This window comes from Zosterops lateralis (genome assembly GCF_965231275.1).
Source record: "Zosterops lateralis genome assembly, chromosome: 1".
Taxonomy (NCBI): domain Eukaryota; kingdom Metazoa; phylum Chordata; class Aves; order Passeriformes; family Zosteropidae; genus Zosterops; species Zosterops lateralis.
The window spans coordinates 136,106,196-136,120,823 of record NC_139762.1 but is presented as its reverse complement, the minus strand read 5'-3'; the positions used below and the strand labels follow the sequence as shown (position 1 = coordinate 136,120,823).

The 14,628-nt window shown below is 40.5% G+C and overlaps 1 protein-coding gene across 2 annotated transcripts in view; it reads right to left on the bottom strand.

The window, feature by feature from the left end:
* Positions 1-1,915: 1,915 nt before the first annotated feature.
* The window catches only part of AGO2 (argonaute RISC catalytic component 2), a 48,187-nt gene continuing 35,474 nt past the window's right edge, over positions 1,916-14,628 (bottom strand). For both annotated transcript variants that reach the window (XM_083859555.1, XM_083859556.1), the window contains exons 12-19: positions 13,266-13,450; positions 11,252-11,411; positions 8,571-8,661; positions 7,326-7,520; positions 6,015-6,149; positions 5,144-5,245; positions 4,588-4,787; positions 1,916-4,269 (exon numbers count right to left, since the gene is read on the bottom strand). In XM_083859555.1, coding sequence (XP_083715681.1) covers positions 4,161-4,269; positions 4,588-4,787; positions 5,144-5,245; positions 6,015-6,149; positions 7,326-7,520; positions 8,571-8,661; positions 11,252-11,411; positions 13,266-13,450 — 1,177 coding nt within the window. In that variant the 3' untranslated portion in view covers positions 1,916-4,160. The remainder of the gene's footprint in view (positions 4,270-4,587; positions 4,788-5,143; positions 5,246-6,014; positions 6,150-7,325; positions 7,521-8,570; positions 8,662-11,251; positions 11,412-13,265; positions 13,451-14,628) is intronic.

The following is a 14,628-nucleotide window of genomic DNA, read 5'->3' as shown; positions in this document are numbered from 1 at the left end:
TGAGTTTAATTACACTGGTCTCAAGTGTTAAAACTACTGAGAACTCTTCTTACATTCGCTTTGTTAATGTGTAAAAGACGTCTTAAAAAAAAAAGAAAGTCCCTTATGGGTTATTTATGCCACCAGAGATGCTTATTTGACTGAGTCTACTATTTAATCAAAAGCCTTTGGGCACATACACAAATAACTTTAATCAGAAAGAAAAACTTAGAAGCATCTTAGAAACTTCAATCTTTTCAGAGAAAAAAAAAAAAAAAAAAAAAACCCCAAAAAAACACACCCAACCTAAACTTCTCACACCTACTCTCCAGAAGTTTTAATTTGAAAATCCTTGTGGAAAAACCTCTTGTCTTTGGATCATTATAAAAATGTTCCAACAAGAACAAGACTCTGTTACAACAGACAAAGGCTGCAGGACTTATTGAGAGAGGCAGAATTAAAGCCAAACCTTCACAACCTTTTTGCTTTTACAATCAGGGAATGCTGCCTGGGGGCCTGGATGGAGATCAAAGGTATTTGTTACCTGACAGATCAAGAAACAAGGGAATTCCTGTGCCAAAGGCTCTGGAACATGGAAGATCATTGATTGTAATTCACAAAGTCAAATATTCTAAAGCAAACCAAGGCAAAATAAGGAGTTCTAATAAAACAAGTTATCTCACTCTGTACATCAGTGCATACACACACACACACACGTGTTAAATTGCATAGGGCTGTCTTAAATGCCACATAAAGGCAGAGACAAATCCATCTCCTTCCAGCATTTCCCAACAGGACATTTGCTCCTAAGGATCAGCTCCATTGTTTCCTGGGTGCTGGTGGCCTTGTTACTCTGTTCAGCCACTGGAGCAGAAATTTCCACCACCAAGCAAACCTCGTCATTGCATTAGATTTTGCACATCAGGGGAAAAAAAGCCAAACTTTTAAGCATTTCATGTCTTCTGATAGTACTTTGTCACCTCCCAAGAGGGGCATTTCACACTTGCTGATGCTGTTTTGTGGGGGCTGTGCAGTGGGATTCCTTTGCACAGTCCGGAAAATGCCCAAGGGTGGCACAGATTTGGTTATTGCTGACCCGACCTGCACAGTGACCCAGAGACTCAGAGCAGTGACCTCAGCTGCCACTTCTTCTCCACCACCAATCTGGGGGAGACTGAGACTTCTGGAGCTTTGTGTTGACCTGAGATGTTGCTATTCTACACCAGATGTGTGGGAGGTACAGAATAAAAAATAATACTAGTATTTTAAGTGTTTGTGGTGAGTTTTTTTGAACAGGAGACATTCTTGAATATGTAATTAAAAATATTCCCAGAAAGAGAGGTTCTGGACTACCAGCATGCTGTACTTCACATAGAGTATACAGTTAATAATTATTTTTTTTTAAAAAGGCTTTAAATTATTCACTAATTCACCACTGGTGGGAGGGAAAAGGAGGGAGACACAAGGCATAAAGAATTAGCAGTATTAGAGGCTTAGAAAGATCTGTAAAAGGTAAAAATGTCCTGAAATGCACATAAACATTCCAAGTTCCTCATACTGAGGGAAGGAAAGCTACACAGAATTTCTGCTCTTTCCAAGAGGACACACAAACAAGAGCTACTCTCAGATTAAGGGCCTGCCTAAAACTCCTTTTCTCACAAAGGAAACACCCTAAATAGCATGCAGTGCAGTCCCAGGCAGCTTCAGAAATGAGATTTGAGGTCAAGACAGATCCTGCCCTCCTCACCCCACCTGACCACCTGTACAATTCCATTGTCCCCAGATCTGCATGGAAAGAGGGGAATGAATTTCACATCCAAGAGGTCTCTGCATAACAGACAGCAAATAAGTTAAAATGATGTCTTTAAATGGATTATCTTTATCCTATTTGATAAGAAGAATTCATATAAAAATAATTCTTATATAAAACTCTGCCAAATGAATATCTTCACTGAAATAGGAAAGCTCTGAAGGAAACACAGAGAAGTGCAACACACCCACCACGGGGAGGATCTGCAGCTTAGGGGTACTTGAGGGGAGGTAGGTACAACCTCGCTGGCACACAGCAAGACAGACAATGCTACCTGGGATTTGCTTCAAATTTACAGAAATCTGAATTGAAAGAACTATGACCAGGAAGACACTCTGAGCCAGCAGCCTAATCACCCAGTTAGAATAATACAAATATGATAATTCTATTAACAGGTTCTACATTTCACCTACAGAACAACCAACGCACTGCTACGAGGTGAAGATCTGAACTGGGATTATGTACCTAAATGTCTTTATGCAGCAAAGGTTGGGCATTTTCTAGCTTATCCAACACCAGCTGGTTGCAGCTGACCTGCCCTGTGGCCCAGAGTTCTGCATGGGTTAAAGCTACTCGCCCATCCCAGTGGCCAGAGGTAAAAGTGTCCAAATAGAGACTGAGCAGCTGCTCAGAAAAAAGGGAAAAGACAAAGCAAAATCCATCAGTGGAAGAGAATGAAGGTTTTCCAACCTGCCTCTCAGCGTCTTATTTCAGTTATCCCATGGAAAAACAAAGATCAAGTCAGCATAAACAACTTTCCTGGGCTTTTTCCATTTTCTCCTAAACCTGGTCATGGCATTGTCATTAGTGCAATGGTTTACATGTGTGTTATGGTTTTTATGAATCCAGTGTGCAAACTAACAGAAGCATCTGTCTAATAATTATCAGTTTTAATTAATGCTTCTCTTAAGAGAATGGCAAAACTCTCTGGTTTCCTACGGTTCTTATGCATAACAAAGAGAGTTTCACCTCTGTCCCTACGTAAACTTCAGTTTCCTAATGTTTATTTTTACTGCATAGATTCTCTGACTTCTGCCCAACTTCCAGTGAGCCCCTCTCCTCTAGCAGAGCTCCTGCTTCACCACTACTCGACATATAAATAAAATACAACTGGTTTGTGCTTGAATGAACGTAGGATGTTGGTCTTGTGTGCGTCTGAACCGCAGAGGTAAAAGCTGCTGTGTTGTGTGCACATTGAAAAAGCCTTTCTGCAAATCCCAAGCTACAACAGACACTGGCTGCATCTCTCTCACCACATCGACTGCATTCTTTTTTTTTTTTTTTTTGCATTTGAAGAGTAATGTCCCCACAAAAAGGATTTTACTTTCTAAGTTCAAAGCATTCTTGATATGTTAACAGAAGTATAATGAGCACTCCTTAGTAAATAAAAATAAATAATAACATCTAGTCTATCACATTAATACTGTGAAACATATATAAAATTTACATTAACTCAAACAACAGTGAAAAAGGATTGTACTGTATTTATCACCACAGACCCGTATTCTTTAGAGACTTTGGAAAGTAAGTGTCACAGTCCTGTATGACAAATCCTAAAGTTAGCTGTCAGTATGATTTAAAAAAAATCTTTACAAATTTTTTTAAATGGCACATTTTCTTCTGCCAATCTAACTGGAGCTATTAAAAGCTTAGGTACAGGTTTCTTTTTTTTTTTTTAATGCCTCTTTAGTCTATGAAAAACATTTTAAAATGCAGCACAATAAAAAACATTCAAGAACAAGCTTCAGAAAATACAATTTGCCCTTAGACACACAGAGAATAATCTGAGAATAATCTTTATAAGATATTTAGAAACCAGAATTTTGTCACGCTCTTATTTTGAAAATAAAAATTTTGTAAATGCATCTAGAATAATCAAGGCTTCATAAATACTCAAAAAATGCTTTGCTTTCCTTTGCACTAAAAGCTGATTCACAGCGTTTTAGCTCATCAAACCTCAGTATGAATTAGATCTTTCCAAATTATCGAAAGCAACTCAATGAACAGCAAACTGAACAGGGAGTTTCGTGGGTTGGGTTGTTGGTTTGGTTTTTTTTGTTTTTCTTCCCTAAGCCCTGAGATTGCAGCTCTTGATTTAATTATAAAATCTGAGTCTGTTTTATACCAAGCAGCTCAGAGATTTTTGGCAAACCACATTTCCGACAACGGTGGGGTTTGGTAGGCGAATGCAGTTTGTGACCAAGTCTGAAATTCTGGACGGAAGGCTTCCTTGCAAATGGGAAAGAAAGGAATAAAGATGCATCACTCATTGCTGGCTGTCCCTGGGGAAGGGCATCTCTTGGTCTAAGTGCAGCTGGTCTGGTGTGAATCCAACTCTGCCTTGTCCGGAGCCGCTGAACATTAAAACATGTCAAGCAAAGTACATCGTGCGCAGCGTGTCCTGGTGCACCTGGACTGCCTTAGCAAGTGCTTGGTGATCTCTGCCATTGCTCTGGCCAGAAGTGTGGCTTCCTTCAGCACTGAAAGAGAAGGAAGGGGAGGGGGGGAAAACAAAAACCAACAGGTTGGGGGAGAAGAGAAACCCTGTTTAATCTGCCTCTCCTTGCATATGTTTCTGTATCATTAGTTTCTTCTGGAAAGAATGGTCAAACATTAATTACCCTTGAGGCACCACTGATGTTCTGAAACAGAAAACAGCATGCACAGGAACATCTTCTGCTTTGTTCCAGCAGCATAACTCAGCAGTGAGAGCAAACCCACCCCCAAACTGCTGAGGACACCACTGATCCCAGAATTTACAAGCCCACTGCTGCAGAAATTCCAAACTGTGAACTCACCTATCATGTTCTTTGTCCACCAGATGGTACCTGGCCCTGAAGGCCACCAGGTGGGCGTAGTAGGCGGGCGCCGGGATGGAGACGGAGCGCGTGCAGCGCACGTACGTGTGGCACAGCTGGTACGTCAGGATCTGCAGCTCGTCCGACGAGAAGCGATTGTCGTCCCACAGCACGTGGTAGTGGGAAGGTCTGCTTGTTCCCTGGAGCCAGATCACACAGCTCATCAGCATTCCCAGACAGCTCCTGAACTGCCACCTCTGCAGGGGAACTGCAGCGAAATCTGAACTTCCCCAAAAGCCACTGGCAGCGGTTCTACACACTTCAGCTAATTTTTCCTTTAAAAGGAAAACAACCTCCCTCCTTGCTCCCTATCAAACTAATTCCCCTTTTTTGATAGGGCTGTGCTTCTCAAAATTTCACCTCTGAAATTAAATGATCATACTGAAATGCACTTTCACCCTGAAAACATCAGAGCTGACAAAAAGCCATCAGATAAAGTAGCTTTAGTACAAACATTGACAGTTAAGAAGTTAGCATGCCACACAAAATGTCTTACCTGAATCCCAGCATGACTACACAGGTAGAAGTCAAACTCTGAGGGGTGGGTGATTTTTGTGTCCACTGTGGTACCAGCTGGAATGTTTCCACTTTTTCCAACCTGTGTAAACAGGAAATGCAAAGACACTGAGGCACAACACAAAAGGGTGGGGTTTTTTTCAGTTGTATAGTCAGGAAAACAAACACAAGAAAGAGATCTATAAAAAGCAGAAAATGAAGAAAGAATGTGCAAAACTGAAATTTAGTTCCAACTAAAAATCTGGAGTGTCTCTACTATGGAGAAAAAAAAAAAAAAAAGAGAAAAGCTGCAAAATCTTCTTAGAAATTACCTAAAAAGATTTGGTTTTCTGAATAATGTAAAAAGAAGTTCCTGCAACTGATTTGTCAAATTCTTTTCACCTCCCACTCCAGGACAGGAGTAACTTTTCCTGTTTTACCTACAAGGGGACAATCCTTCCTTGTCAGGCAGGCCACCTCTTCCCTCAAAATCTCTTCAAAGCAGAACATCAAAATACTCTTTACTTTCAAACAATTTAACACCATTAATCACACCATTTATTAATATAACAACCACCTTCATGTCAGCTTTGGGAGTTACTAATTATTGCCTTGAAGCCTAGTGGGCTCCAAGTGCTCCCACAGAGAAGCCTGACAGAAGGAAAAAGGATGTGGAAAGCCCAATCTGTGAGCAGAGCTTTGCCATGAGGAACTCTCCCCTCTCAGTAACACTTGGGGGTGTCTTCTCTTCCACAGAAAATACCAAAAATCAACTTGGGGACTCTCTTTCCCCCCTACAAAGTACCACAAATAAACAGTAATTGGTGACTTGGCTGCCTGCTGGACGTTTGGGGGTCTCAGTGAGAACATACCCGTTCGTTTTTATCCGTGCAGAAGAGTCTGGTGTGGTGCCTTTTCTGCACCACTATGAACGTGATGCCAGGCTGATAATCCTTCTCCAGTTTAATGCAAGCCTCCCTGATGGCCAGCAGCTCGTGGTGGAGAACCTGAGCCACACACAGAGATGTGAGCAACATCAACTTTGCCATCATACAAATTACTCTCACTTATCTACAGATTCCTTTTCTTTATCCACAGATAATTTATCATGTTCCTTCCTGCACTGTCACTCAGAGTAATGAGATGTCAAAGCTTTCAGGACCAAACCTTAATTTCTTCCCCTGATGAGGGCAAATTACATCAGCAGTTTCCTGAGCCAGGAGAGAGCTACTTTCATATTTGTTCAGCTCCAAGCATGAGGCTTGGACTAATAATCTGCATGTCAAAATCTTTTTAACTACCAAATACAAGTGAACATTAAATTAGGCTGCTGAATACAACAGACTAATTATATTTCGGACCAGAACAAGGGATAAAATCCAGAAGTGCACAGCTGCTCTTTCCCAGCTTTGTGCAGTCCCATGCAGGACTACAGACATCAATAATAAGGAAAGTGGAACAAACCAAAAAGCAATGATTTGGAATGTGGGTTAATTATATATGAAAAACTCAGTGAAAATCAGTGACATTTGAAAAGAGAATATATCAAAAGTTGATACAATGATTACCAATTCAAGTTTAGCAAGTGACCTTTCCTCTCTTCCTCTTGGATTTTGAGAAGCTGACTCAATTCTGTGTCTTTCATTTACATACATAAATACTGAAAAGTGTATATAAATGTATTTAAAATATATAGAAAAGTATTTCATAAAATATGGTACTAGCAAGCAAACAAAATAAATATGACAAAGTATCTGATGAGTTTAACAGGAGTAAAAGTGACTGTGAAAATCCAGTATTTATTAATCCTCGCTAAAAAAAAAAAAAAAAAAAAAAAAAAAACCATTTAATTTTTCTTTACTGCCCAACTTCTATGGGATACAGTCTGACTAATATATCCTAATTAGGAAACAGATGTGGAACATAACTTGAGTGCTAAAACTACACTTTTCACTTATAATTCTGTAAGGGGAAATATTTTAAAGGAGAAAAGTATTTTCAAAAGCAAATGAAAAATATGGAAACACTTCTCCTGCCTGCTTGGTTAAAATCCAACAAATTTGTTGAGGGAAGATTTGTTGAGGTTATATCTCCTGTAACTCCAATCACACCAAGGTGGAATCATAAAATTTCATTACTATCACGAAACTACACCATCAGAAGTTCAAACAGACAAGTATCACCTGCTGGAACTGCCCCTCAGAAACACCATCCCTGTAGAAGATGATGCGAGTTGGTTTGAATCTCGTGGATTTGTAGAACTGGATGAGGAGCTCCCTGACCATGGCAGCCAAATCCTGGATGATCTCCTGGCGGTGCTGCTGCACCCGCACGGTGGCACAGTAACGGTTGGGATGAGCATCCATGCTCCCTACAACCTGGGCAAAAAGGCTTGGCATCAAACCAGAAAGCACTTTAATAAAGGTGTTTCGTGCACTGTCTTCAATGGCATCTTGCACACTGAGTGGTTGGCCTGGCAAAGATGTGTTAGAAATTAAAATGTGCTTGGAACCAGCTCTGGGTTTAGTCCACCTGTGGCAGCACACCCTGATGAAAGGGAAAACTTGTTTGAAATATAGAAGACTCATTTCCTGTTGTCACCTACGGGCACTTAAAAACCCAAATACAGTTTGGAGCACTGATACCATGGAACCATGAAGTTAGTTCAGACTGCAGCACAGGAGTTTGAAGCCCGTTTTTTGGATTCATCAAACGGAAATGGTGATGGATCACAGAAATACCCACGCCCTTCATCAAGGGAAGGGATTTTTCTGTTAATGAAACATTAACATCCATATACTGTAAAGGTGGCATGGGACTTAAAAAATAAACAAACAAAAAAAACTAAAGAAGTGAGCCCATCTCCATCTGGTTTTTCCTGGACACACAGGTATAATTTTTAAAACAGATACATAACATCACCAAAGATCTTCATTATTAAACAATCCCGAGCAGCCACTACAGGTGTCTGACATAACACAAGCTAAAGACCATTCCCTGTATTTAAGAAGTCCATTTCCAAGAGATTACTGCACGTTTTGTGGTAGCTTGAGTCCCCAGAAACCACAGCGGAGCCAGCCTAGTTCCCTATCAGCAATGAAGAAATTCTGAACATTTCTAAGTGCTGAAGAAGCAGATTTAAACATGCACCAGCTCATTATCAGGCTGCTGATAAATATCAGCTCCCAGAAAAGCTCCTCTGTGTATCAGCAACTCAGGCATTTTACAAGTTAATAAACACATTTAAGTAATTAGCATCAGAGCAAGCTCTCTGAAGCTTCAATAAATTCTTGCAGAAAAATAATTTATAATGCTATAATTAGGCAATCGGAAGCAATGGACCACAAAAGGATTGAAAGCAATAAAATGCATTAGAGCTGAGCAGCAGGAGGGAGCTGGGGTGAAAAACCAGGACACAATTTACTCACTGCAGCAATGGAAGGCTTTTTCCCATCCCCAGCTGGTGGGTGAGTTACATCTGCACCAAGGAATATGACAGGCTGTTGGAATACTGGGGGTCTGGCAAAGAGAAGGGAAATTTGTAGAAGCAGCAAGATTTATGCTTAATAAAGCACATTAAAACTCAAATAAACAGCACTCTGTACTCCTGCAGTGAATTCATTAACAACCGGCATTTGATCAGAGCTGGTCACTTGTCCTGCAGCAGTAATTAAAAATCCTGATTAAGGTTCTCATGCTAAATACTTAGGCAGATTTTTAAAGCTTATTGTTGCTCTTAATTAAAAATTAGCTTAAAAATATATATGGTTTTTTTCTAACTTGAAGAATTGCAGTTTTTATCAACTGGACCACGGAAAGGAGAAAAAGTTGATCCCTTAGTAACAAGCGGCATCTGAGAAAATTAAATGAATAAAAATATTTTTCCAAATAAAAACCAGTCTTGGTAAGGAAGTCCAGAAATAGTAGGTATCAAAGTTATTATTTGCAAAGTAGATTTTTTTCTAAAACTGAGCTTGAAAGTTCTAAACAAATCTTTAAGTTATTAAACCACTGCACCAAGAGAGGAACACCAAAGCAATACAACACAAGTTTTAAACTCCAGTTCTATTCCCAAATAAAACTATTTCAAACAGGAAATCTTGGGCCACCACAATTTCTTTGTGGGTGCGTGGGGGAATAATTTAATGGTTATGGAGATAAATTAATCTGTTTGCAGACTTTTTTTAAAAGAAATGGGAAAGTTATGTTGGGGATTTTCTTTTTTTCTCTCAGGGAATTTTCTTCCCTTTTGTTGCCTAAGAGATGATGAATGGACTGTACTTAAGAGACAAAAAACAGCTAAGTGTCTTGGAATTCTGTTAATTTTGTGGCGTTGTTTGGCTTTTGCTATTGCTGTTATTTTTGTGCCTATATATATGTATTCTAGTAAAAAATTGTTATTCCTTTACCCACATCTTTGCCCCCAAAGTTACGATAACTTGGAGGGAGGTGATCTTTTCCATTCCAGGAAGATTCCCACCTTCCTTGGCAGTCACCTGTCTCCCAGCCCAGCAGAGTTTTTGGTGCCCAATCTGGGGTTTGAGGGCATCAAGAGGAAATGGTGAAAAAGGAATAATGGTTCCTGGACAATCTAATTTTGTATGCTGAACACAGAAACCTCATTAGGCACCATGTGGTCTAACTTACCCTGGTTTGGTTGGCACATGGTTGTGGCTCCATTTCCCCCATTTGCAGCTCCTTATCTAAGCATGGACCCTATGACTAAGGCTAATGTGGTTGTTACCCAGTTTGCACAACAGGTCCATAAGGTGAGCAATTCCTGGATTTTAAACTCCCTCTGGAATATGGACACATGGCTGTACAACCATCACAGACTAAGTTCATGTCTGTGGGGTTTCATTAATAATGCTGCCCATTGTGAGGAAGCAATACAGGGGGGAGTTTTTCCCCAATCCTTCACCCATTTCTTTGGATGCATCCAACCACTTTTCAAAGGGTTCAAATATTTTTCAAATATTTCTCCGGATGCTGATATCACACAATGGCTGGTGTTGCTGATAGGCCTAATCTATCTAGCATTTAGAGATAAGGTGGGAATGTCTTGGGTAACCACCTTGGTATCTACCCCAGATACTGGCACTGACCCTGCCCCACTGCCCATCTCAGAAATTAACCACCCAGATTGGATGGGGGTATGGGAGGAGACAGGCAGGGTGCTGAGGGAATACTCTTCCCCAGCTGCTGGGAAGCCCTCCCTCTCCCTGCCTCAAAGAGAGGAAGTGGGATGGTGCAGCCATGGAACCCACAGACATTACAGCTCTCCAAGTTCCAGCTGAACCATCCTTGACCCAGGACACAGGTATTGACTGGTTTGTGAGGGAGCCAGGGCTCCTTCTTCTCTGGGAACAGCTTTTGATGGAGGTAAGAGAGAGGATTGTTCACAGAGACAGAATGCAGGATCATCGTCACAGAATGCCCTGGAAGACCACTGAGAATGGGGTCCAACAGCTGAGAGAAGTGACAGTACTGGATTTTTTGGAAGGGATGATGTAGTGGTTTGACATTTGTTAATTTCTGTTTCAGCATGATAACAACCCTAACAATAAGGTGAACAGGGCAAAGGTTATGGAGTCTGGCACATCCAGAGCCATCCCAATACTCCACCTTCATGGCAACACTGAATGCAGAGGACACCAGAGAGACAGTGGGTTCCACAGCCAGCAAACTCAGGAATTATGAGAGCACAGTCCATGGTCTGATGCAGGCTCATGTCTCTGCTGTTGTTAAGAGTCTCAAAGACAAGAATGTTGACCAAAAGAAAAGGCACTACTGTTCTAGGTGGTCTCTATTTGTTTTTGAAAACTCAGGGCAAATAGAATATTAGAGATTTTTCATTCTAGTTACAGTTGTGTACTTCAGTGGTCAGATAATTAAAACAATGTTTTTATTATAAATTTCAACAGAAACAAGTATTCTTCTCCTGTCTTTATAACCTAACTTTTGCAGGACTATTTATTAGAAGCCAGAAGAGTTTGTCTGAAGAGTCACTTAAGCTACAGGCTGCAGATAAAAGCTGCCAGTTATCTCAGCATGACGCACATTCCCTCTGCAATACAATAACCTCTCCCCCTTTGAAAGATGGACTCACCTTCCCTGTGGCAGCAGAATGTTATTTACGCCTCCTAATTTGACATTTATCTTTAAGCAAAGGTTGGACAGAGTTTGTGGTGTTGTTCTTTGGACGTTTTTCATCTGCACACACTGAGTGGCCATTCCCAGCACCGTGTCGCCAACGCGCTTCACCTCCGCTACAGAATGAGAAACAAAAAAAAAGATTTGCAAATTGCAAATCAAACAATGGAGGAGACTTGAATTCAGTGCCAATTATCTACACCTTGAGTTGTAGCAAAGTGGTGCTCAAGCTTAAAGGAACACAATGAAGCCTACCCACCCAGTCTCCAGAACCTCCCCCCAGTTCTACTCTGCTCCACCTAACTGGGTCCTAAATGCAATAACTAAAGGCACTGTTGGCTTATATTAACTAAGAATTCTTAAATTAATTATTATTTTACAACTGTAGCATTATATCATCAGCTTCAGCTAATAATGTGGGCAATGTGGATAATATTAGGATATTGACTACCTGTTGCATTATTAAACACTGGAATAGTAACACAAACCTAACAGTAAAATGCTGAGCAATATTCAGCCAAGCAGTTCATCAGTTCTTCACTACAAGTTTATCACTTGCATAGAAAAGTGGCCAGTTTAGCAGGCAATGGTCCATAAAAACTCCAAGAAACTCACCAAGTACTGTACAATTCCAAAGGTTAAATCAAATCCTGTTGTTAACAACAAAATTAAGACTTCAAGGCTTTCAGAGAGCCACATACTCTTTTACTCAGGGAAGAAATCTTGGCTCCAAGACTGGCTCAGAGAAGACGAACCACCCTCTTTAGCAACAGGAGAGGGAAAGAGCAGGGTGGGAAGGAGAGAAAAGACAAGACTGTGGGTATAGGAAGTGCAGTGTATGGAAGAGCGTAGGGAGAAAATAAGGAGAGATGATTAGAGGGGGCAGAAATAACTATAATTAAAGATAATGACAAGGAAAGAAGACGAGAGCAGTACCACATCCTCTCAGTGGTTAAGTAGAGGAGAAGAATTGCCTTTTAATGCCACACAGGAATAGTAAAAATGTCATTTTGTACCAAATTTCTATTGTACAAATTAAAGACGAGCCACTTCCTTTGCAGGCTGAATTCAAGGGGGGAAAACACGTACTATTTCCTTAAGATTCCTTGCTTCATCTCTTTTCATCTTGAAAGAGATAATGTTAAATTTGGAAAATTATTTTGTGCTATATTAAAATGGTGAGGGATGAGATAAAACAAAACTGCAGCTGCTTGGTAGATCTGATCCATCAGAGGAGAATCCATGTATTTATGGGAGAAAAATAGTTAGTGGCTGTTGCTCCAGCTGGGCAAGGTAAGTGAAAAAAGGAGGGAGGCAGGACAGGAAAAGAAGCCGACCTGCCTATAGGAAGAGCTGGAAAATGCATGGTTTATATAAAACATATTAAAACCCATGTGTATACTATGTAAAATGCACTAATTTTCACAGCTTCCAAAAAAACCGTGGCAAGTTTAGTTTCCCGAATTTTCACTTTCTGTACACCTGCATCCTTGCAACCCAAGTTAAAAAATTGAAATAATAAGAAAAATAGACAGAAAGCTCCTTCACTCAACATTTCTTGCCAAAGGGGGATTGTGTGAGTAAGCAAAGATGTTCTAAAAGCTACAGAGTTTTTGAAGTCATTACTTCTTCAGTCACTTGGAACTTTCAGCACACAAGTTTTATTAAGCATATTATAATCCATGTCAATCCCACCAAAGCCCTGTGTTGACTTTCTCACAATCTGAATCTCAAATGCAACGAGCAGGGAGAATGTGGAAAAGCAAATTAAAAGCAAAGAAAGCATACTGAAAATAACTAAGTCTTAATATAAAACACCATGAAGCACAAGAAAAATAGTAAAATTAATTTACAGTCCATTCCCTAACTGGAATTTATAGAGTTAAACCAGCATTAAGCCTCTCTCCTTTGGATAGTTCACAAAAAACACACAAAACTGTGACTGAAATGCACCATTTCCACTCACTGACCATAAACTGGTGTTTTTCCTGGCAAGATGACCACGACAAGCTGCAGGCCAGTGTAAGTGTTCTTGAGGTGTCTGAACATGGGCTCCACGCTGTCGGCTCCCTGCGCATATTTACAGAAGCAGGGCTGCCCCTGGATTGGCATTCCAGCATCCCTGGAAATCTTCCTCAGCTGTTCTGTGAAGGACCTGGGGAATGCACAGAAATATGTCACATTATCAGACAGTAAAAACCCCGTCTTGATTTTTGATCTTATTTTTTAAGGAACAATGCTGTTTAAACTTGCAGAGTTGTGCTGTCCAAAAACCTGGGAATTTAACCCCAAGTGCATCTTTAATTGACAATGCCTGTGTAGTCACTGAAGGAAAGACAGGAAATTTGCTGTAGAAATAACACCATTAATAATAAAAAAAACTCATTTTCAAAGCAAATTCTACATTATGGGAAATACAAGATTAAATACTTTCTGCAAAAAGACTGCAATGATGACAATTTGGGATAGCCTGGTCTAACATAATTCTATCTCTTACCACTACAGAAAGGGCTGGAGTTCTTCCCTTTTTTCTTCATGAAAACAACCAACAGAAATTACCAGCAGTTGTCTCAGTAAATTGCTTTAGCATCCATAATAATGCACAATTTCACAGATACCAGAGAAAATGTGTATCCTGGAGCTGAAGGCAAACCTTCTCCTAGGCTGGTGAAAAAAAGTCACCCTTGGATGGAAGTGGTCAGATACGCAGACAACCAAATTTCTTCAGAGGCTTCCACCTCCAAGCCTTTTTAGCTCACTGATAAAAACCCCTTTCTATTAATTTGGAGTGGGTAACCTCCCAGAGTTGTCTAAACCTTGCTCATTTTCACCACAGGGTGCCACTGACTCAGAGGGTGTGAAGATTTAGCTTCTTCCAAACCTGTTGTTAACTTGCATGAATCATAAGAGTGTGTGAGCTTCAGCCCTGCAGCCTGAGGCTCCTTGCAGAAAATGGGTATTTTCTCTGGAAAAAGAAGTACTTACTACAGCAGAGTCCGTGGCAGAACATCCTCCCATCCCTGGGAATGTTCAAGGCCATGCTGGATGAGACTTGGAGCAACCTGGTCTAGGGGAACGTGTCCCTGCCCATGGCAGAGGGGTTGGAACAGAATGATCTTTAAGGTTTGTTCCAACCCAAACCCTTCTGTGATTTCAACATTCAAGTCTGAAACAGCTCAGGGTTTGAGTTGTTAAAAGTCCATCTGGAAGTACAGTGCCCACAAGGAAAGGTTCTCTCTCTGTTCCCAAGAAAGGATGTAAAGAGCATCCTTTACAGCAGGACGATTTTGAAGACTTTTAGAGCATGTGAAGGTACTTACTCTGATGAATCAG